Consider the following 24,816-nt stretch of genomic DNA (forward strand, 5'->3'; position numbering starts at 1 on the left):
CAAATAATAGCTAGGCTTGCCATATCATTCCTTTAATTCGGGCCACATATGAATTATGCAGATTCTGTGACTGGCTGACTTCAAGTCTCCATTTCACCTTGATTTAATCAGCCACAGAACCTGTAGAATTAAAGGGATGATCTGACAAGCCTAATAATAGGCCCTCATCAGTTATACAGCAGGTATGTTGCTGATGATGGCTAGAAAAACACATTGGCTATGTGTTAACCTAGACACTTAACCCACAACCAGAATGAGCGTTGACAGACCCAGAAATCATGTTTTTGTGTATTGTTTTAAGGGTTTTTACTTTTTTTTTTTAGCACACTCAGGGCCTGATTCAGAGCCGCTCGTAAGCGGCCGCTCGTTCGCTCCGAGCGATGTTCGCACATCTGCGCATGCGTTGTAATACGCATGCGCGAACCAGTCAGTGCGGTCGGAAATCGTGTGCTCGCAATTTAGCGAATGCCTGCTAATTTGAGTGACAGGATGAGGCGTTTGTTGGTGGTAACAGGGGAAGGTGCTTGAAAATGGGGAGTGGAGATCCGAACGCAGGCGTGCCAAACGGTCAAAACGGGCGTTTTAAGGGAGTGCATAATTAACAAAGCAGCGTAATCGGCCACGTCACTTGGTTGTCCTTTAGCCTGAACTGCTCGTATGATTGCGGTAGGAAAATGCTACCACAAGAATAGCGAGCAGTTCAGACGCCTTTCGATGTACTCGATTAATCTAATAAATAGCGGAGATGACGTATGATGCGAGCGGCCAGGGGGCGTTTTTTCAAAATAGCGAGCGCATGTTTCGTTCGCTCGTTCAGACATAGAGGCGTCAACAGACCACAAAGAGCGAGCGCTTAATTTAAATATCTGGCCCCTTTTTCAGAACGACCGTCCGCAAATAGCGTCCGGCTCTGAATCAGGCCCTCAATCCGGACGTCTTTGTAATACAAATAATATAAAGCCAGGCTCCTACCAATTTTATTATGTTAACAATGAGATCAGTAATTCCGCTGCCCTTGATATACTGTATAATAACGTGGTGACAAGCCCAGGGACCGAGTCAGGCAGAAAACCCTTTTTCTAGCTGACCATTATACTGCAGAGTGTATTTTGCAGTACTGTTTGCGTGTATATTACATGTATGACCAGCCCCCCTGAATAATCACCTGAAAGGTGTCAGCAACCCGGTGCAGGAATTCTATTACAAACAGTGGCGTCACCTCACTCTGAACAACTGCCACAAAGAACATCTTTTCCCTATAGATGCTGATAAGGTAATGATGAGGGGTGGGGATGACTGGAGGCACATTTTCCACATCTGCCGCTTTCTCCTGAGCCTCAAAGAAATAGTCACAGACCGAGCGGCTCACAACGCTTTTCCAGTGCTTCTCTAAGAAAATGTCACCCGAACCATTTATAAGGAAGAGGCTGTGGATCATCTTCTGCAAGAGTTATAGACAACAGTATCAGCTAACATATCTGCCAGGTATATCTGCATAAATGTGCCATTAAACTTGATAGAAATGCTTCATGTATTGCAGCGTTTCCAAACTACAGTCCTCACTGATAGCTAACCATGCATGTTTACAGATCTCCTCAGTAAAAGCCCCCATACATCTGCGACGGATTGCCGCAATGTTGCGATCCTGCAACCCGGCATCGCAGGATCGGTGAAATCCAACATGTTGGACCTCACAGATTTGCCGATCACGATCAAATTATGATTGTGATTGACAAATCTCTGAAATTTAACACGGTGGATCTCACCGATCTGTGACGGTTCGCGGAACATCGATGGCCGCTGGTTGGCATTTCCGACCTGCGGATAAGAGTTATTGATCCGATCGCAGGATCGCTCAATCCGCCGGGAGATTTATGGGAGCTTTATCACTTGTGAAATGTTTAGCACCATCTGTGGATCTTTTAAAACGTGTCAGCCAGTAATGACAACACCTGTTCATCAACTTGGAGATCTGAAAAACATTCACTGTTAGTGGTCCCTGTGGAATGGAGTTAGGAAGCACTGATTCATTTAAACAAAGTTGATGTACAATTTAAACAATAAAAAAAGGCACAATATACAAACAGGAAACACTTTGATCCCTCAGAATTTGTTACTCAGAAAGATCAATCAACATAAAACACAACTGCTCAACTCCTTCACATTTATCATCAGGGTCTTATCATTATAGGTCAGTCACCACAGTGTAGACATCAGGTACGCCAATCAAAGTCCTCATTCACAGTCTACGTGAACACAGAGACGAGACTCTTATAGAACCATATCTTATCAGCATGTCCAATTCGAACTTTGAAGACTCCTGATAAATGTTCCCATTGATGGCTGAGAATAGGGATCGCCATATACGTGAAAGTAATAGTGGTTGACCACACAAAATGTGCCACATTGGGGAATATTTTGAAAACCTGGTGCATGGAAAACAGGATTCTACAAACATTCAGATTTTGTCATTTTCCAAATGCATGTAAATGTTGGATTGGTTGCTACTGTCACAGCATCCTTCTTCCTGTGCATTAGTTTACAGAAAAGTGATTATGTATTGTGCATTGTGTGACCAGGGACCCGACCAGCTAAGATGGACAAAACTGCATGAACTTTCATGTTGTGGTGCCATCAAAGGAAGATGTTGTCACTGTGCCTAGAGTAACATTTCTAATACCCATTAAAGTTAGCCGGCACAGAAACAGTGTCTAGTAACAACAGCATCAATAATGAAGCACTTGTATTTTTAATGTACGAGTTGTACTACATAGCCATTTTGGGATCTAGCTTGAGACATTTTGGCATAGGAAGTCAGGTGTTAGTTATCCCAGAATGAGCAAGGGTTTAATGTGAAAACTAATAAGCACTCCTTCAAAAGCACACCACTATCCATTCTCTGGCTGTCCTGAGGAAAAGACCAGCGTGCCCAACCTCAAGGCCTCTGCCCGCAGCATTAACCAATGCCAACCAGGAGGTGATGCAGCAGCGTACCCACAAAGTAAGCGTGTCCAGGGTAGGAGTCTGGTTGAGAAAGCGGTTCTAGCAGCCAGTGTAGGAGCCTGGTGATGGCATCGAGTTACCCTTCTATGATGCAATGGGATACGCTAGTAACAGGCTGTTACTAACAGTGAGAAAATCACTTTATGTCACAAGAGTGGTGATGTATGCAAACTCTGGTTATTCAAGAATGGAGTAACCTCCCTGCAACCTGTACTGGCTGGCGGCGTAAAGTAATCCACTCATATGATACTAATCGCAGATTTATTGTGAATAACAGCTGAACTCATGAGTATTTTTAATCAATATAGAAAGCAACATGATCAGCAGCTCAAGGAAAATCATAAAATGCTTTAGTTACATTTTGGGAATTATATTGTTTATAGTGAGACACGTATGACTCCTGGCAATAGCAAGTTTATAATCAGCCCCCCACAAATTTCAATAATTGTAATTATTTTTTTTTTTGAATAGTTACAGAAACAAAAATACATAATCAATAAACTGCATTTACTCTGCACATGAGCTGAATAGGCCGCTGCAGTCACAAAGAACTCTACTAATGCTCACTCTGGTTAGCATTCTGCTCTGTAATAATTCATCTACATTTTTTGCAGACTGGAAAGTGATCAGATATTGATCTGCATTTGCAATTTAGACTCACTCCAAAGTTGGATGGAAATTTCAAATATATAATTTGTCGGGTTGGGTATGAAATCCCAGCTGTCGGGATGCCGCTGGTCAGAATATCGACAGCGGCATCCCGACAGCCAGAATCCTGACACCCATAGGGAAGACAGGTAAGTGTTTTTCTAACCCCTACCCTAACCTCCCCGCACCCTAAACACAACACCCCCTCTCCCTAATGCCTAACCCCGCTACTTAACCTCCCTCTATCACCCCGATACTTACCTTCGGGATGCCTGAGGTCGGGATACTGGTGCCGGGATCCTGACCTGTCGGGATTTCAGTGCCGGTAGTCAGACAGTCGGCATCCTGCGCGCCGGGATGCCGACTACATCCCAATTTGTCCGCATAGTTTACTTATGAGTGTATTAAAGTGATAATATACATAACACTTGAAAATGATTGATCACCTTATTCTCCTGCCACTCCATTGACCTTTGTGGCATTTATTTTCCAGGATCCCTTATTATCTATTGAACCACTGGAGCACATTCACCCATCCACTCCCACGTGACTCAGACCCATGCCATCTTGTACACGTTCTCTTAGAGAGCTAATGATCTTATGTGGCCTCCAGTACTAGTTATATGCTGACAACAGCCAAAACTAATTCTCCTACTCTGACCTCCCAGTTTCCATATAACTGCATCTAACCAACTATGCAATCTCCATATGGATGGTGTAAAGTTGCCTTGAACTCAAAACAGATCTCATCCGCTCATCAACAAGAACAGCACAATTCCCTCAGTCTCCCTCAGCTGCTGCCTTGGTTCCACACTTCACCCTGTCTTCTGCTTTATTCCTCACATCCAAACTCTCTCCTGGTCCTGCCACCTCCAAATTAGAAACATTGTATTTGTCAGCATTCACCCTAATCTTAACCAAGATGCTGCAAATTCATTTACTCATCAACCTCTGCTTTGACTACTGTAATCTCCTCCTATCTGCCACGGTCGTCATTCTTCTATCCCAGTTCTAATGGAATCAGTATGTAATGCCGGCTGTCGGGATGCCGCCTGTCACAATACCGACAGAGTCATGGTTGGTATCCCAACAGGGGTTGGGTAAGTATACTTACCCTCCCCCTAACCCTTCCTTTTTGTAGCCTAACACAAACGCTCCCCACCTCGCACACTAACCCTCCCATTTAGTGCCTAAACCTAAGTCTTCCCCCTTCGTGCCTAACGCTAACCCCTTAGTGCCTAACCCTAACCCCCACAGTGGTGCCGAACCCTAACCCTCCTCCCTAGGGGTGCCGAACCCTAACCCCCCACTCAAAAACTAACCCCGCTACGTTGCCTAAACCTAACCCTACCCCCTCCACAGCTAACAGTAAGGGCGCCCCGGACTTACTTCATTCAAGCTGGCGTCCTTCTGTATTCCGGCGTCGGGATGAAGATAGGCGTCGGTATTTCGACGCCTATCTCAAGTCCCTTGTCTGGCTTCCCCCGTCAGGATTTAGACAGGCGGCAACGCAGCCGCTGGTCTCATAACTTCATCCCGTTCTAATGGATATTAAATGAAACCTAGTAAAGCGGTCCTTCCTCTCATGTTGCTCCACATCTTCACGTCCTTACCTTGGTTCCTTGTGTCCTCCAGAATACAATGCAAATTACTGATCCTTACTCACAAAAGCCCTCAACAACACCAGCCCTTTGTACATCTCATATCTGATCTTGAAAATCTCATCACCTTTTAGTCGGGGTACACACTGGCAGATATATTGGCAGATTAGTTTGATTAGCCAATATATCGTGTGCAAGAGATAGGTCTGTGAACTACAACGTTCACAGACATATCGCGTTGGCTGTGCTGCACAGCCGATGCCCGATATACGCGCAGATATGTCTGTCCATCTTGCTGTGTGTAGCCCACCTAACAGATACCTGCAGATCGACTAATCTGCAGATGGTAAACACTGAACTACCATCATCTGGTCGCGGGTACCGCTGGCTGGAGGACGCGACGCGCCCCCTCCCCGCGGCCTCTGCTTCAAGTGTGTCGGGCGGTCAGCTGAGAGCTACCTCTAACCTGCATATTGCCTCTCACTGCCACTGACAAAACTGCACCAATGCCATTATCCACTTGTGGTATTCCCTATCACCACTAATCAGACTCTCCTACAGCCTTCAAATATATGAAATCCCATCTCTTTAGAACAGCTTACCCTACTTCTACCTATACTACCCAACACTAGTACACCCTGACAGCTTTCCCAAACGCCACTCTGAGCCACAGTCATTTCTGAGATTTCAGCAGTGTCCTCTACCAGTTAAGAGTGTATGTTCTCGGTACTTGTGTACTTTACGGACTCGCAGAGAGAACCCAATGAATGTTTTAAATGGTACTTGTGTACTTTACATACGCAAGTACCGAAAGTTGTCCCCACCTAAAGAAGTTGTCCGCTCGCCACGCTTAGGGCTCGGAGGCTCGCTACAAGGTTATATTCCCCCTCTATGCCCACTTGGATGGTAGGGAATGACGCTGGACACTGGCTGATGACGTCAGGGTTCTCTCCGTGAAGGGGATTTAGACATTACCATGATTGATAATATTAATGAGTGTAGGACACTTGGGTTCTCTCTGCAATTAGTCCATAAAGTACACAAGTACCAAGCTCTCTTATTAGCAGGGCCCAGCATAGCCTTTATTTTCAGGTCTGCATTTATTTTCTCTACCTTGCTTGTATACAGGTCACATTTTCCCCACTGTCCAGAACCAGGATAGTGTGGTATGTTAAAATTTAATGGTGACAACAATATAATTCATGGCTTATTTGGCCAAACACATGGACAGCAGACTGTGCAGCGACTCGGGACATTGACAGGGGTTCCCAAAGACTGTGGTTAGCGGATAAACACATAAAAGCCATCTACATTACATTTTTCAGCCATGTAACTAATGTGTGAAAAAAAAAAAAATCACTTTATCCTTAAAGTAACCGATGTCCGAATTGCTAGGAATATTAGTTTTACAAACAGATCATTCAGATTAAATTTACTGATATTAGTGGTTAAAGAGTGAGTCTAGATAGGCTAATCCATGAATGAATATGTGTTAAGTGGTTATTTATGTAGGTAAATACTTGTATTAATAACTGGGAAGCATTTACGAGGCTGAAGTTAGCTTCTTATTCGAGCTCCAGCTTCTTATTCATTTTCCATCTTCTCATTCAGAACATGTTATATTAAAAAAAATGTATCATATAGAATCAATAAGCTTAAGTTGAATAAACAAAATATGGTATCTATTACACAAATTTCAATTGTATTTTGCTTGGCCCACAAAGCTTTTGGGCACGAAATAGGGTGGTAAAGTGGGCACAGGGACCAGATTTTCTATATTTGAATAAGTAGCTGTAGTTGTGCAAGGGTTAAAGAGCCTTGGGCAACAAATTTGACACTTGGAATCCACACAGGGGGGTCACTTCCATATGACCCACTTGCAATTTGTCTTGCCCAACAAGGTTTTGGGCATGAAATAGGGCATTAAAGTGGGCACAGGCACTGATTTTCTATATTTGAATATGTAGCTGTAGTTGTGCAAGGGTTAAAGAGCCTTGGGCAACAAATTTGGCACTTGGAATCCACAGAGGGGGTCACTTATATATGACCCACTTGCAATTGGTCTTGCCCAACAAGGTTTTGGGCATGAAATAGGGCATTAAAGTGTGCACAGGCACTGATTTTCTAGATTTGATTAAGTAGCTGTAGTTGTGCAAGGGTTAAAGAGCCTTGGGCAACAAATTTGACACTTGGAAGTCACACAGGGGGGGGGGGGTCACTTCCATATAACCTTCATGCAATTGGCCTTGCCCAACAAGGTTTTAGGCATGAAATAGGGCATTAAAGTGGGCACAATCACTAATTTATACATTTGAATAAGCAGCTGTAGTTGTGCAAGTGTTGAATAGCCTTGGGCAACGAATGTGACACTTGGAGTCCACACAGGGGGGTCACTTACATATGACCCACATAAAATTGGCCTTGCCCAACAAGGTTTTAGGCATGAAATAGGTGGTAAAGTGGACACAGGGACCAGATTTTCTATATTTGAATAAGTAGCTGTAGTTGTGCAAGGGTTAAATAGCCTTGGGCAACAAATGTTACACTTGGAATCCACAGAGGGGGTTAACTTACATATAACCCATTTGCAATTGGCCTTGCCCAGCAACCTTTTGGGCATGGAATTGAGTGGTAAAGTGGGCACAGGGACCATATTTTCTATTTTGAATAAGTAGCTGTAGTTGTGCAAGGGTTAAATAGCCTTGGGCAACAAATGTGACACTTGGAGTCCACAGAGAGGGTTAACGTACATATAACTCAAACACAATTGGCCTTGCCCAAAAAGGTTTTGGGCATTAAATAGGGTGGTAAAATGGGCATGGGCACCATATTTTATTCAAATTTATTAATTGGCACCTATGCCCACTTTAATGCCCTATTTCATGCCCAAAAACTTGTTGGGCAAGGCCAAGTGGGTCATATGTAAATGACCCCCCTCTGTGTATTTCAAGTGTCAAATTTGTTGCCCAAAGCTAGTTAACCCTTGCACAACTACAGCTACTTATTCAAATATAGAAAATCTGGTCCCTGTGCCCACTTTACCACCCTATTTTATGCCCAAAAGCTTGTTGGGCAAGGCCAATTGCAAGTGGGTCATATGGAAGTGACCCCCCTGTGTGGATTCCAAGTGTCAAATTAGTTGCCCAAGGTTCTTTATCCCTTGCACAACTACAGCTACTTAATAAAATTTAGAAAATCTGGTCCCTGTGCCCACTTTACCCCCCAATTTCATGCCCAAAAGCTTTGTGGGCCAAGCAAAATACAATTGAAATTTGTATAATAGAAACCATATTTTGTTTATTCAATGTAAGCTTATTGATTCTATATGATAAAAATGTTTAAATATAACATGTTCTGAATGAGAAGCTGGAAAATGAATAAGAAGCTAACTTCAGCCTCGTGAAGCATTTTCAAAACGTCCAGTATATGTATGCGTATTGCCCAGTCTGGGCAGGAAAGTGTAATGGAATTATATCATGTTTAACAATATAAGAAACTTTTCCTACTAGAACATACAACAAGCCACCACAAGGAATACAACCACACCATATTAATAGACCCTGGACAAAGTTACACACAGTCAGAGAAAAACAATAAATTACCGAAGTAAATCAATTGGAATCAGCAGGTCGTCCTAGACTGACACATCACCCAGCTAGCAGCTCTCTGCCCCAACAAAGATGGCGTCTAGGACCCCGCCCGACAGAGGACCTCGGTTCTGCCTGCAATAAACTTCTCAATATTGGTCATGGAACGGGGGATATTGGAATGGGGGCTAGTTATGCAGAGGCTGCGCCTGCGAGCATTGGGTTTTATGTAAAGTGTAAGTTAGTGCTATTAATCACTTTTTGCTTTTAATTCTACATGATTATTGGCATTAACTCCATTACCCAACGCATGGAAACTGCAGTTGCAAAAACCTTGCGTTATAATAAAGAACATACCGGTCGCTGTTATTATTTGAAGAAAAAAAAAAAAACAGGCACCATTGATGTCTACTAAACGCCGGGACAGGCTCCCAGGTGGTTGTTAGGTGACCATGCCCGGGAAGGGCACGGCCTGTTAATGGGTGGGGTCTGGCCTGTGAGTGGGCGGGGCCAGCGCTAGAGACTGTGCACTGTGCAGTGAGGGGGAGAGCTGGAGGACGGGGGAGGGGGCAGGAGAGAGAGAGCGGCAAGGACAGAACAGAGACAGGCAGCGGCAGCAGGAGGAGGTATAGAGAGGCATAGACTGCAGGGAGTGTGATCGTCCTAGTGAGAGGCACCGCTACAGCAAGACAGTACAGAGATTCCAAGTCGGGCAACATGAAGGTAGCAGCAGAAGAGCCCCAGCCCAAGAAGCAGAAGCTGGAGGAGAAGGCACTGAGGTAACGCTGCATCCATCCCCCCATCATGCATGCTCCTCCTGGACCAGCAGAAAGCATGCTGTTGTCTCTGCACGTTTGTAGACAGTGGTGTATAAGAAGTGGTGGACGGTGGCCTGCTGGCTATACTGTGGTGGTGCACACACCCCTTTCCCCTTTCCTTGTAGCCTTTGTAGTATATACCCGTCTGTATTATTGTGTTCATGGTCCTTATTTGTCACTGTCATTTGCAAAGGTCTTGTGTTATCCTGTTTATTTTGAGATTATTACTGATGGATTGTAAATGGCAGATATTATTGGTTCTCTTTAATGTTAATGGGGTTGTGTTTAGCACATCTGCACCATGTGGCTGACTCTGAAAGCTGCAAGAACTTGATTGCCACACTGTATCCTGTCACTCAGTTCTCTTCAATAGCTACATAGAATATAAATGGAAACTGATTATATTCCTTTATGCTTTTCTATTGCATTTGCAACTTAAAAGTGTTACATATAATTCTGCAACAATTTGCAGTATATGTAAAACATAATATTGTTTCTATAAGTACTGAACCAGCATTTTGATGGCCTGGGTATCTAGTTCCGAATTACATATAACCCCCTAGAGACGGTCTCTAGTTTGTGTCATTTTGTACCTGTACATTGCCCTGAAGATGATGCATCGAATCATCAATGTGCTTATTATGTTCAGAATGTGTAGCTGTTTATTGAGAATGCACTCCTTTCAGAAAGGAGTCCTGGAGTGCCGTTCCTTCCTTCATTATAATATTATCAATAATAATAATGTTTTTCTTTTTTCCATAACCAAGAAAATCTGGTGTATGGTTGAGGGGCAAAAAAAAATCTTGCACTTGTGATAACTTGCCAATTTGAAATCCTTTTACAGGGAGAAAAGGGTTGTTTCCATTCTGTGTTTTGGGGGCTGTCAGCCTAAATGTGCCTCCTACACCTGTGAAATCTCCTGTAAATATATCCTAAGTGCTCATGGTTTGCATCTTGCAATTAGGGGCCTATGTATCAAAGCTTGATGAGATGTACAATTGTGAGAGAAAAAGTATTAACCAATCAATGCCTAACTGTCATTTTTCAAACACAGCCTATAAAATGTAAGTTATAAGCTGATTGGTTGGTGATTTAGCTTTAATACATAGGCCCCTGAATGTGCTATATCTGCTCATCTCGTCTCATTGGATGGTGTAAATCTTTGCACCCTTGTGGCCCATGTACTTACCCCTATACAATCCAGCGTTCGTACAAAATTATACACCTGGCATCACAAAAGGCCATTTTCTGTTGCACATGTTCGTAATAGTTATTGGCAGTCATTACACATATCCACTGGGCTCCCAAATGGGCAGGGAGAGTGGTGTTGCATTATATGTAGAAAACCAATGCCGCCGTCCATGTCTCAATGCAAAGAGAACACCACCTAGGTCATATTGTGCGTTGCCTTGAGATGGTTCAGCTTGCTCTTTGCAGTGTAAAGATGGGTACACACTATAAAATGTGTGAACCAACGATACGATGCCATGTAGTGATACATCACGCGCACCCTACATACTGCACAGACCGGTGTACATCGGTGCCATGTGACTGTTCAGTGCATCATTCCATTTGCTGTGCAGCACAGCAGATGGGGCGATGCGATGAATGACCGTCGTGAACATGCAAGCTGAGTACACACTATACGTTGTTTACAATATCATTCAGATCTGCGTCGACACGATATATCATACGATACATCGTATAGTGTGTACCCAACTGTCATGATCTGCCATGCAGATGGGATGGCAGTGGGGGGCCTGCCCAAGGAGAAGTGAAGTGCCATTAAAAACTTGAAGATATCAGTGTAGTTGTTTTTGATTGTACTAGAGGGTGGAGGTAATACTATTTAAATATACAGGACAACGGCCTGCCATGTTAACACTTTTTTGTTTTATCGTCATGGTTTATTTCTGAAAAAGTATATCTTGAGGCACTTTTTCCAAGAATGCACTATATTTTTTCATGTAAACTTTATGAACAATTGGCATTCAACCTCGTTTTATACTTACTCATTTCTTTTCTACAGAAACATAATAAAATTATATGGGAGGACATTGCAACATTGACTCCAACCTCTTTGGAACTGTCTTCCAGCTCACATGTCTTCTAAACAAACCACATGTCAGCATTCAATTTATTGTATCCATTTTTATTCTCAAACTAGTTATTCATTGTACTGTTGCCAGAGATACTTTCTTCTATACAACAGTTCAAAAATCTATATTTAAATGTAAACAGAATTATTGTGTCTTCAACGCCAATAAAGTTAGTAACATTTTCTCTACCATGCAGATAAAATAACTTGGTATGCTTTTTTCAATGTGTGCAGGCAAAGGAAATGCATGGCTGTTATATTCTTGCTTTAATGTTCGGTGACGCTACTTCCTAAGGGAGCTGCAATAGAGGGATTACACCTGGGTTGTAGAGATCAAGAACCTAAATAGTCCTTTGTGACTTTGAATCCATATCAACTAATTACCAAGAAATTATAGCGAGCGTGCTATTGAGCCCAGAGGAATACGCACACTGCGTTAAAGAGGAAAATATAACCCAAAGAAGTTACTGTAGTCATTATATAAAGTAATTCCATTTTATAATTATTGTGATCTCTAAACATAGAGTTCTTTTCACAAAGCTATTGCAGAAACTCAAAGTTCAACTACTCTTCTTATCCACAGTACAACGTCAAACCGTGATAGTACGAGTGCATATGTGAGGAGCCTTAGAATATATTAAGAATGATGTAGAAATATTAGCATGGCCGCTGACAGCTCTTCTGCACCCTGGTACTGGGAGGGGGTGTGGCCAACTTGGGAAGGTGTGGCCAAATCCCCTCCTTACATAAAACAAAAAATATAATATATTCGCATCCGTACAGGGGGACGTCTGTGTCTGGCGGAGTGAGTGTGTGTGTGATCGCACCCCCCCCCCCCTCACCACACACACACACACATCACGCAGGAAGAGAGAGGACTGACTGCAGTCGGTCCTCTTCCCACCCGAAATACCTGGGGGGGATAGCAGGATGCCCTCCAACAGACCTGGGCAAAGAGTACCCACTTACCCCTATCTCGACTCCCCTGCTTATTAGTTGTCTACTGTATCTATCTCCTATAATGTATAGAATATCTTGTATTAGTGTATGAGATATATTTTTCATTTGGAATAAATGTTTTTTTATTAATCATGTTGTGTTATAGACTAATTAGGCGGTATTCAATTGTTTAGTGCACCTGATTTCCCATCTAAAGTGATGAGAGATCGCGGGGCGCTGTTCAATTGTTGCTGATTATCACGCTAATCGCGTCCATAGAGGTTGGATTTAGCCACATAAACGGCCAAAGTGCTGGGCGCGATGGCAAAATGCCGTTTGGGCGCCCAAATGGGTCACTTTTTGCGCATTTCAGCTCGCACCCCCCTGTGGGTGCGAGCTGAAATGCCGGCGCCGGCAGCTGAATGCGTCCAGCAGGAGCAACAATTGAATAGCGCCGTCGGGCGTGAAGGGGGGGCTGAAACAATTGAATTCAATTCGTACCATTAGCTATTGGTACCCTGAAATTAAGCTGCAGATACCCCAGCTTGAGCATTGTCATAATAGAGATCCCCAATCTCTGTAGTAATGAGATGTTTGTATACACAGTTTGCAGAATGCTTGGCAAACCATGAGCACTGATTGCTGTGAGCATGGTTTCTCAGGCAGTCAGGAAACAGTGCGTTTCACACATTGTTTCGATTCAGTGCTTGGCATACTAAACTGGCTAGCTTACACAAACAAAAAATGATGAGTATTGGTACCCAACAGGTCAGTTCTACAGTAACCTATGTAAACTGCTATATAACAAAAAAAATGATTATTGACAATATAGCAATACAAGTGAGCCTGTATCTAGACATTTATATTTTTGTGGAGGAAAATTGTATTTTTGTGTACAGGATAGTGGAAAATAATGCATGGCTGGTATTAGGGTTCTAGTTATGGGGGCGATTCAATTCACCAGGAGTTGAATAGTGGCGGGAGGGAGCTCCCGGAGCTATTCAATCCACCGAGATGTTTATTCCGATGGGAAGCGGTTAAATCGGGGAATAGCGGTTGCTATCATTGTGCTTTGCTCTGAAATTCATGTTGTCCAGCGCTAAAAAGCTGGGAACCATGATAACAGCATCGGGCAGCACGGATGTTGTAATGGTTAGCATTACTGCCTCACAGCACTGAGGTCTTGGGTTCGATTCGTACCACAGGAGTTGCCTGGGTTTCCTCTGGGTAATCTGGTTTACTCCCACAATAAAAAAATGTATTGGTAGGTTAATTGGCTCCTGACAAAAATTAACCCTAGTGTGTATTTGTGTGCGTGTAGATTTGGTAGGGAATATAGGGCCTGATTCTGAGATGGACGGTAATGCAATCGCAGCTGCGATTTCGTACGGAACCCAGCAGCGAAAATATGCTAATGGTCCCAAAGATTATCCGAGCATAGGGACGCCCACTGCTGGTTTCTTTATCTGCGTACAACATTGCTTACCTTCTTAAATATCGGTAACATCGCCACACATCGAGCGGCAGCTCTCCTGATATGCTGAGGACTCTCATGTTGTGTGACTAATTTATGCGCACCCATGAAGCTTTTTTCTTGCCAACCCCAAACGCTGACAACCTGTTGCTCATTTTGCGATGGATTACTCAGTGTGTCCGTAATCGTGATGCGATTTCTGTACACGGACAGTGCGGGTTATACACAAGCGCAATGGCGAACAATCGCTCGACCTGCGTAAATATCAGCTTTGTGTAAATTTCTGAATCCGGCCCATAGATTGTAAGCTCCACTGGGGCAGGGACTGATATGAATGGTCAAAATGTCTCTGTGAAGTAAATCTTAATATGGCATTAGCAGTTATAACCTATAGGCTACCTTTTCACTGGCAAGGGATATCTTAAATAGACCTTTTGTTAGTTTTAGTGCATACTTGAATATTCAAAAGAGCCGTATGTGAATGTAGTATAAGATTTTGCAGTAAAGTTTGTTGGTTCTTGGAACAATCTCAAAATGTGTGTGTTAGGCTGAATTTGGGGCCAATTTATCACAAAATGTGACTCTGTATGTGCAATGTGAAGTAGTTGAGATAGGTGGTGTGATCAGTGCCAGCCCACTGAGGAGGGATTGTGAGATCCCTCTGCGGCCAGGCTGCCCCATAGAGGTAAGCAGGATAATGCCATCTTCAGGTGGTGGTATCTTATGCAGACTAGATAGAGAAAATGCACAGCTGCAATATCCCCATACATTGTATGGGGACAACGGTATGCTGCGAGTTTGTCACTTGTCTGGATAGAGCGGTTTGTGAGTACTATTTGTTTATGATGTCCTACCTTTGGGCTGCTTTTTTTCTCTAATTCCAGTGGGGACACTGGATGCCCACACTTGCACTCCTTGTTTGGTGTGTGTGTGTTGAGAGTTCTGTGAAGATAACTCTCTCCTAAACTCCCTCTTATGCTCCTTCTTCTTTGGGGCTTTGTTAGTTATAAAAACTGATTGGGGTGTTGAGGGGGTTGAGACTGAATATCAGTGCAACTTTTTGAAAGTTACTCACTCCGCTCACTTAACGCCAGCAGCTCCAGTGTCCTTTATGTAATCAGAACATTGTACTGACAGTTACTCACTCCGCTCACATAACGCCAGCAGCTCCAGTGTCCTTTATGTAATCAGAACATTGTACTGACAGTTACTCACTCCGCTCACATAACGCCAGCAGCTCCAGTGTCCTTTATGTAATCAGAACATTGTACTGACAGTTACTCACTCCGCTCACTTAACGCCAGCAGCTCCAGTGTCCTTTATGTAATCAGAACATTGTACTGAAAGTTACTCACTCCGCTCACTTAATGCCAGCAGCTCCAGTGTCCTTTATGTAATCAGAACATTGTACTGACAGTTACTCACTCCGCTCACATAACGCCAGCAGCTCCAGTGTCCTTTATGTAATCAGAACATTATACTGACAGTTACTCACTCCGCTCACTTAATGCCAGCAGCTCCAGTGTCCTTTATGTAATCAGAACATTTTACTGACAGTTACTCACTCCGCTCACATAACGCCAGCAGCTCCAGTGTCCTTTATGTAATCAGAACATTGTACTGACAGTTACTCACTCCGCTCACATAACGCCAGCAGCTCCAGTGTCCTTTATGTAATCAGAACATTATACTGACAGTTACTCACTCTGCTCACTTAATGCCAGCAGCTCCAGTGTCCTTTATGTAATCAGAACATTTTACTGACAGTTACTCACTCCGCTCACATAACGCCAGCAGCTCCAGTGTCCTTTATGTAATCAGAACATTGTACTGACAGTTACTCACTCCGCTCACATAACGCCAGCAGCTCCAGTGTCCTTTATGTAATCAGAACATTGTACTGACAGTTACTCACTCCGCTCACATAACGCCAGCAGCTCCAGTGTCCTTTATGTAATCAGAACATTATACTGACAGTTACTCACTCTGCTCACTTAATGCCAGCAGCTCCAGTGTCCTTTATGTAATCAGAACATTTTACTGACAGTTACTCACTCCGCTCACATAACGCCAGCAGCTCCAGTGTCCTTTATGTAATCAGAACATTGTACTGACAGTTACTCACTCCGCTCACATAACGCCAGCAGCTCCAGTGTCCTTTATGTAATCAGAACATTATACTGACAGTTACTCACTCTGCTCACTTAATGCCAGCAGCTCCAGTGTCCTTTATGTAATCAGAACATTTTACTGACAGTTAAAAATTCCTAACATTTTCTGTATAGAAATCTACATATGGTATGTCCCAATAAAACACCATTCACAGGTCTTCCACAGTGAATGCAAAGTGAAATTGCATTGCTTCTATAATAGGCTGAACCCCTGTTCTGACACACAAAGATGGGGAGAAATAAGAATATAGATCTGTATTGGGAACCCCAGGTATATTCATGTATATGCAGAAAATATATTCAGATAATGATGTTTCTGGTTTATAATGCCCACTCATGAATGTTTCTGTGGATGTTGATGGGTCCAGTGGCAGTATCTGTATTTAGGCATAGATTTTGTTGTACACTTTATAGGGCGTGTGACGTTTATAAAAATGTTTGCTCTTAGCACAGGGCACAGGTGACTGTGTTGCTTTGACAACCATATTCTTTTGTACAGTTAATGGCTAAAAATCAAAGAGACTTCCTGTGTGAAGCAACATACACACTACACAATAAGTTGGACGTTATGAACGATAACTATCGTTATCGTTCATCGTGTTCAATATCGTCCAGTGTGTATGCAAGACATCGTTAACTATGTGCGCTCCCGCTAATCGTTAACGATGTCTTTCATTGTCCGTACTTGTAGGACAACCTGACGATTTAGTCAGATTCTGCAAGTACGGGGATGAGGAAGGGTGCTGTCACTGAACGATGTCGTTAACGACATTGAGCCCGGCAGTGGAGGGGAAACACTTAACGATATGATCCATGAGTGATCTCGTTAAGTGTGTATGCGGCTTAAACGAATGCTAGGGGAGCTGTAACTATCACAATGAGGGTTTATACCTGTGTGAACATATGTAGTCCTTTGGGAATTGGAGGCTACTGTAAATGATTATTTAAATGCCACTTGTAGACTGCTTATTGTTCTTTCAGGTCAGAGCTACATCAATGCCAGCTATCTGAAGGTTACTGATATTTTTTTTTCTTGATTTTATTTATTTATTTTTTGGGATATTGCAGGTAGTAAAGTTTGTGTACCTAGATAAAATACTAACTTTTCATCATACCGAGGGGTGAAGTGGATATCTCTGTGCTAGAATGCCTTTTTCTTTTTTTAAATCATTATTAAGCTCTAGCAGTATTGGGCCATAATATTATATTTTCCCATTCTGTTAATTTGTGTATAAAGCATTTGGAATTGGTTTTAGAAGTATTTGTAATAGTTGCTAATGCTGTCAGGCTGCTGCCGTTGAAGGTTACACTTCTGCAGACCCTATGTGCAGTGCTTTATTTTAGACCTAGCTTTCATAGCTGGCAACTCGTGAGCCTGCAAATTATCAAAGGGTACGTATCGTGTGACATTAAACCATGCACTAATGTGTTAAGGAAAAATTGGCATTACACCATGTAGTTATACAGATATTCTCTCCAGTGGTGCAAGTTCATTCCAGTCGTCCAAAGGCAAGTTAGAGTTGGCCTCTCCCACCCCCAGGGAAAATAAATATAGTGCATATATATCTATATATACACGTGCAAATAGAATGTGAATGTTTCTGTTGGGCCTATTCACTATAGCAAATTAGTGGAATATCCCTGGAAAACATGTTTTTGGGGGATATCCACAAATTTACAGTATCCCCTGAATGTATCTAGGGAGGGGAGTACGCAGTAGATATCCGTTTTCGCTTGCAGAAGCAGCCTCCATAGGTTTGTATGGGGACTGCTTCCTTGCAGAATTTACCAAGCTCTGGAAATGTGTGCATTCTGTAGCTTGGCCCCGTTAGCTAACGCCATCTCGCACATTAGCCCCCATGGAAAAGAAATAAAACACATTATTTCTCCAGCTCCGAACAGGAGACTTACCTGACCTGTCAGTAGCAGAGGGGAGGGAGGAGCTCAGTCCCTCAGCTTCGGGTGACTGCAGCCTCAGTTACTGCAGAGAGAGTGACAGAGCACTGTGCCAGCGAGACTGTGACATGTGGCTGGCGCTGCCGTGTCTTCGGAGGTCACGGACCAGGCCACATTTAAGCCACTCGGAAGAGCGCAGCGCTGCCCAAACTCAGAACTGGGCAGACACTGGAGAAATGAAGGAGGTGCCACTTCAGGGTCGGCGCCTGGAGGGGGGCGCCTCCATTGTCTCTGGTAGTAACGCACTTCATTCTCTCATCGTCCATAGACTTCATATTTGTGTGTTTTGTCTTGTACAGACTGTATGTAGATTTACAGAATAAATATATATATATATTTATAAAATCACACACAGGGGTCAAACCAGTTATACGCGATGCACTCGCGGGTGCGAGTCATCGCGACAAAGGCCGCACATGATGGCAGCCTGAACTCGCTCAAAACTGTGCGCAACCCCATAGGGCTGCGTACAAAATTGAGCGAGTACAGCCTGAAAGCAAGCCGCAAGGGGAGCGAGTTGCGGTGCTTGAACGACGTGGCAATGGCAAAACGCACCTGATTCGCATCCCTCATGGCTAATTGGATTGCTCCCAAAATGTTGTGACTGCTCAACAGGTTTATCTTATGGCCGGTACACACTACGATCAGACGACTTATAGGGTACATCCTCTAGTGTGTATGCTCTGTCACTGATGATGCGCGCTCCCGCCGTATGCAGTATGGCCCCCGCTGCCGTGCTGTCACTCTCGACATCGGCAAGTGTGTATGCACTTGCTGATGCTGCGACCCTGCCGGGTTCCATCGCACGATCGGTCGACTGGGTACACATCGTTAAATGTGTACCCAGCCTTAGAGTCTAATAAATTGCTGCAAAACTTACTTTGCATACAAGATACTTCTTTCGTTTGTAGTTTTAGTTACAGTGCAAATTGTTACTTTTACAGTATGCGCTAGACCAGTGGTTCCCAAACTTTTTTGAACCACGGCGCCATAGGGTATCAGCATTGTTTTCTCTGCACCCCTAAGCCAAAAGTTTGCTATTGAGAAATTCAGAAAAAATGTAGTAAAGTAGTAACATGACGTGAACTGTGCTTACCTGTCATCCTTGGGGCAGTTATGTGGTGGAGGACACATTTGTGCTTCTGTTTGTCCACATATTTACATTACATTGACCATAAATTATTTGATTTGGTGCTAGACCACCAACCTGAGGAACCCCTGCAAGTGTTTCCCTAGGCACCCCAGGGTGCCACGGCGCACAGTTTGGAACCACTGCACTAGACATTTTGATTAAAAAGAAAAAATGTATATTAGTTACAAATTTTGGGGTCCATTCATCATGTTAATTATCGGGGGTCCCCTGATAATTAAGTATCCAACACGCTGCGAGTAGCATCGGTGGATACATATTCACTGGAGCAGTTCAACATTGCTCTAGTGCAGAGACACCTCATCTGAAGTCAGCTGTCTCCACAATCCCCTTCACTGCTCCTTTTGGAGCAGTGAATCTTGGCACTGCCAAGTCTGACTCGGCAGTGCTAGTGCACTTGGGTGAATTTGACTCCACACAGGGGCACAAAGCCCCGGCTTCTGGCAGAAGGAACCGGACAGGGGCGGAGGCATCCAAAAGCAACCCTCTTTGCCACCCGGGACTCCTGGAGTGCAGGAGCAAACACCATCTGAGCATGGCGAATTCTGCCGAAGTCAAGTACTAAAATATTTTTAGAGCTTGATGAATTTAGGTCCTCCTACTAGTGCAGTGTTGGCTAACCTTGACACTCCAGCTGTTGTGGAACTACATAACCCAGCATGCACTGCTACAGTTTTGCTATTAGGGCATGCTAAAACTGTGGCAGGGCATGCTGGGATATATAGTTCCACAACAGCTGGAGTGTCAAGGTTAGCCAACACTGTACTAGTGTATGGGGCAGTGGGACAGATCGCGGGTGAAAGGTAAGATGGAGATATCAGTGATATATCCTGCATTACCTTTATAATGGCCCCGATCCTTAATTTCTACAACAGTAGGTGAAAATTAAAATTTTCACCTGCTTTCGTAGAAATTAAGTAATGATGAGTGGACCCCTTTATCACCAGGCGGCAATGCAAATTACTTGGATAGTGCTACAGTTGTGTACTCCATTGCAGCCATTTCAATTTGAAGAACCTAATTCCCTATAGTAGAACATAACATGTCAAGTGGAATTGCCAGTACGTGACATCTTATGCTGTTTTTCAGATCTGACAGGGTATGGCACCCTTCCCGATACACCTGGCTATTAAAATAAACCCACAACTGAAAGTCTCATGAGGTGTTGTCTGGTGAACGGGCTGTCCAAAATGGCTGAAAGTATGGTAAAGCAATACTTTTATTTTAACAGCCCTGCATATATTCTGTTTTTTAATTTTATTTATTTTATTTTTTTCAACTGATTTTTGTGTGCTTTATTTTTTTTTTTGTAGTCCTGAGTGTCTGGGACAAAAAATAATAAAGTCAGATAATCAAATTCCACAACATTGGGTATCTCCAAAAACTAACCACTAGAGGGCGCATAAAAATAAAACTAGAATTCTCCCTTTCCTAGCTGATTAACTGAAGATTTTCTGGTAACTGTCAAGGATTAAATTGTTCTAAGCTACATCAAGTGTCTGGAAGTTATAAACCTAACCCAACAAACCTGAATATCAATGGTACTATACCCAAAATTCAGTAGATAATACCATAGGGCTGTAAACCCAATACTACAATTCAGAAATATATTTTTTTAAATGTATTTATATAAAACGCACTTTTCACAATACATATTACATCAGTTAGTTGCAGACCCACTCTCGAGGTGTAATGGTGCGTACACACCGGGCGATTTTACTAAGCGATTGCACGATTACGACATCGTAATTGTGCAATCGCCCAGTAATCGTGCACTATAATGTCGGAAATGACCAGCGATGCGCGCTTTCGCTGGTCGTTTCCGACATCTATCATCGCCTGAACATGTTGGTCAATCTGCCAATAATGACAGATTGCCCATTTTCAGGAATGAAGCAGGGTGCCTACTCTGAATGACTGATCGTTCAGTTTAGGCACTACAGGGCAACAGGAACAACTGTACGGTTATAATGTCGTAATCGTACTATCTTTCCTAATCGCCCAGTATGTACGCACCTTAAGAGTTTTCCATCCAGGGCCTATGTGTTTTATTCTTCGTCTGAGACTTTATCAGGGTTTGTTCAATGCTCAGTACACTATTGAAGTAGGATGATATAATCACCAATGATTGTCCACAGATTGGACTGTTTTTCAATACAAGGATATCCTAAAAAATTCTCACCTCTATAGGTGTGTTTGCAACTTGTCCAGTGCAATGACGGAGAAAATAATCTTACACCTGGTAACTCTACCACTTGCCACTGTGGTCAAAGCTGTCACTCTGCAAGCTCTAGGAAAAGTATTTTGAGATGATTGTGTGTATACAGTATGTATGTGTATTATAAACCAATCCATTTGTAATCATGACTATGTATGTATGTATGTATATATATATATATATATATATATATATATATATATATGTATGTATGTGTATGAGACAGGCTTAATCCACGGCACTCAACCATCTGGGGTGCCCTTGGCATGTGACCACACAATCTACATAAAAAATATCATACAAACTCGGCACTCACATGCTTTCCAAACTGCAACTCCTTTGAACATAGGGAATGTTGGTTCCAAAATATTGCAATAATTTGTTAAGCTGACCACCGCTTCACGGTCATTTCCATCTGGCCAGTCCCTACACTGATTCTCAGATAAATGAACTTGATCTGCCACCTTTGGCTCAAGCTGCATACATTTTAAACATGAAACTGGGTCCTGCCTTAAAGAGACAGGACCACACCCAGGGTGAAAAGCATGTGAGTGCCGAGTTTGTATGATATATATATATAGTCATGATTCTAAATGGATTGGTTTATAATTAGTTGTAATTATGAATTCTACTCTGCTCAATAATGTAATTTTATATAAACACTTTTAGATATGCATGTGATAGACAATTGTGTTTTCAGGGCTAAATAGATATACAGTATATCTAAGGTCATATATCTAGACAAGGAATAGATATGCTTTACAGAGAGATATTATCCTGCTCATTGACACTGTGGATTATTAATACATCTAGCTGACAAATGAGTGCATTTTTCATACACTTTAAAACAATTCCAATGTACATCCAGACAGGATAAGTTCTACTCTATTTCTTAATCTTTATTTACAGGTTACACAAATTACATATAATGAAGAATACACTGTAATTATACTCTATATTTATGCTTGTCTAATTACATAACAAAACACAAATATATTTTACGAACATAACATTTATTACACACTAGCGTTTGCCCGTAGCTCTGCTCGCGTGGATGTCTTTTATTGCTCAGTGGAACTAATTTTAAAAAGACAGTAGTGGCATCTAATATTGTATATTTTATATTGTAGACATTGATCACAAAATGTCTTTGTAAACAATATATGCAGTTTTTCCTTCAGAGATTGGCACAAAAAGATGCTTGAGGCTACTAACTCGTGAGCAAGCCACGTAAAGCTGCCCATGGGATAAGCAGCTGGTCCTGAGATCTATGCCTGCAGCCCTGACCCTGCGACTTGTTGATCGTCACAGCGCAGCAGAACAGAAACTGCTGAATTGAAAAGGAAAATTGTTGGGGATAAAGGGTATATGTGGAATAAACACAGTATCACTTATGCCAGATCCCGTTAGAATCTGTGGATCAATTGGGTAGAGCAGTGACTTTAAGTTGGGTTCCGTTGCATAACTTGGGCGGAGTCAAGTTCCGCAGAAGCATGATATGATGTAGTATTTGTCTTGGTGAGCAATGTGTTGGATTGACATGTATATTGCAACTTCATGAGTCAAGATAAACTGCCTGGATAGTGCTTAGACCTTGAGAGATATAGCTATGTATTTCTATATGCATACTAGGGGTGAGCGGGTTCGGATTTCTGAAATCCGAACCCCCCCGAGCCCCCCCGATCCGAGTCCGATCCGAGTCAGGCTCGACTTTTCCCGCCTGACTCGGATCTGAAATCGAGGCAAAACGTCATCATCCCGCCTTCCGAGTCTCGCGGGTTTTGGATCCTATATAAGGTACCCGCGTCGGCGCCATTTTCTCACTCGGCTGTGGACAGTGAAGAGGGAGGGTGGGAGTTAGGGCTGTGTAGTGTAGTGTAGTGTAGTGCTGCTGTTGTCCACTACTTCAAATTCCATAGGGGCTGGCTGTGTTGTGCTGTGCTGCTGTTGTTAATAGGGGCTGTGTCCACTACTTCAAAGTCCATAGGGGCTGGCTGGACTGTGTTGTGCAGTCAGTTCTCCATAGGGGCTGTGTCCACTCCAAAGTCCTGTGCAGTGTCCCAGTCCTAAAGGAGTGCTGTAGTGTTGTCCAGGGGGTGCTCTGTCCATCAGGGGTGCTCCCCCCAAGTGCTAAAAAAATAATATATTTTCTGTGTTTGTGAATTGTGTGCGCAGTAGCCGCACGTGCATCAACAAAGTAGTGCCAAGCGTGCGCCTGTGTCATAAGTAAAGGGCCGGCTGGCTTGACCGTTAAAGGGTGCTGTAACCCCCAAAGTACACTCCAGTCCAAACCAAAAAAAAAATTATTTTCTGTGTTTGTGAATTGTGTGCGCAGTAGCCGCACGTGCATCAACAAAGTAGTGCCAAGCGTGCGCCTGTGTCATAAGTAAAGGGCCGGCTGGCTTCACCGTTAAGGGTGCTGTAACCCCCAAAGTACACTCCAGTCCAAACCAAAAAAAATATTATTTTCTGTGTTTGTGAATTGTGTGCGCAGTAGCCGCACGTGCATCAACAAAGTAGTGCCAAGCGTGCGCCTGTGTCATAAGTAAAGGGCCGGCTGGCTTGACCGTTAAAGGGTGCTGTAACCCCCAAAGTACACTCCAGTCCAAACCAAAAAAAAAATTATTTTCTGTGTTTGTGAATTGTGTGCGCAGTAGCCGCACGTGCATCAACAAAGTAGTGCCAAGCGTGCGCCTGTGTCATAAGTAAAGGGCCGGCTGGCTTGACCGTTAAAGGGTGCTGTAACCCCCAAAGTACACTCCAGTCCAAACCAAAAAAAAATTATTTTCTGTGTTTGTGAATTGTGTGCGCAGTAGCCGCACGTGCATCAACAAAGTAGTGCCAAGAGTGCGCCTGTGTCATAAGTAAAGGGCCGGCTGGCTTGACCGTTAAAGGGTGCTGTAACCCACAAAGTACACTCCAGTCCAAACCAAAAAAAAAATTATTTTCTGTGTTTAGCCGCACGTATATATCAAATCGATATAACATAAATGGAGGACCAAACTTTCTCCGATAAAAATAAAATAGAGAAAGATCAAGAACCACTTCCTCCTAGTGCTGAAGCTGCTGCCACTAGTCATGACATAGACGATAACATGCCATCAACGTCGTCTGCCAAGGCCGATGCCCAATGTCATAGTAGAGGGCACATAC

At 43.1% G+C, this 24,816-nt stretch overlaps 2 protein-coding genes across 4 annotated transcripts in view; one reads left to right on the forward strand and one right to left on the reverse strand.

Annotated features, from left to right (window-relative positions):
• The window catches only part of AP3M1 (adaptor related protein complex 3 subunit mu 1), a 30,170-nt gene extending 21,166 nt beyond the window's left edge, over positions 1-9,004 (reverse strand). Inside the window, exons 1-2 of the mRNA XM_088475013.1 lie at positions 8,855-9,004; positions 1,166-1,441 (exon numbers count right to left, since the gene is read on the reverse strand). Of these exons, the coding sequence (XP_088331139.1) occupies positions 1,166-1,438 (273 nt within the window). The 5' untranslated portion in view covers positions 1,439-1,441; positions 8,855-9,004. The remainder of the gene's footprint in view (positions 1-1,165; positions 1,442-8,854) is intronic.
• Positions 9,005-9,393: 389 nt separating this feature from the next.
• ADK (adenosine kinase) overlaps positions 9,394-24,816 on the forward strand; it is a 266,402-nt gene continuing 250,979 nt past the window's right edge. For all 3 annotated transcript variants that reach the window (XM_088474985.1, XM_088474983.1, XM_088474986.1), the window contains exon 1: positions 9,394-9,618. In XM_088474985.1, coding sequence (XP_088331111.1) covers positions 9,557-9,618 — 62 coding nt within the window. In that variant the 5' untranslated portion in view covers positions 9,394-9,556. The remainder of the gene's footprint in view (positions 9,619-24,816) is intronic.

The sequence above is a fragment of the Taudactylus pleione genome, unplaced genomic scaffold (assembly GCF_031769625.1).
Source record: "Taudactylus pleione unplaced genomic scaffold, aTauple2 ptg000157l, whole genome shotgun sequence".
Classification (NCBI taxonomy): Eukaryota; Metazoa; Chordata; class Amphibia; order Anura; family Myobatrachidae; genus Taudactylus; species Taudactylus pleione.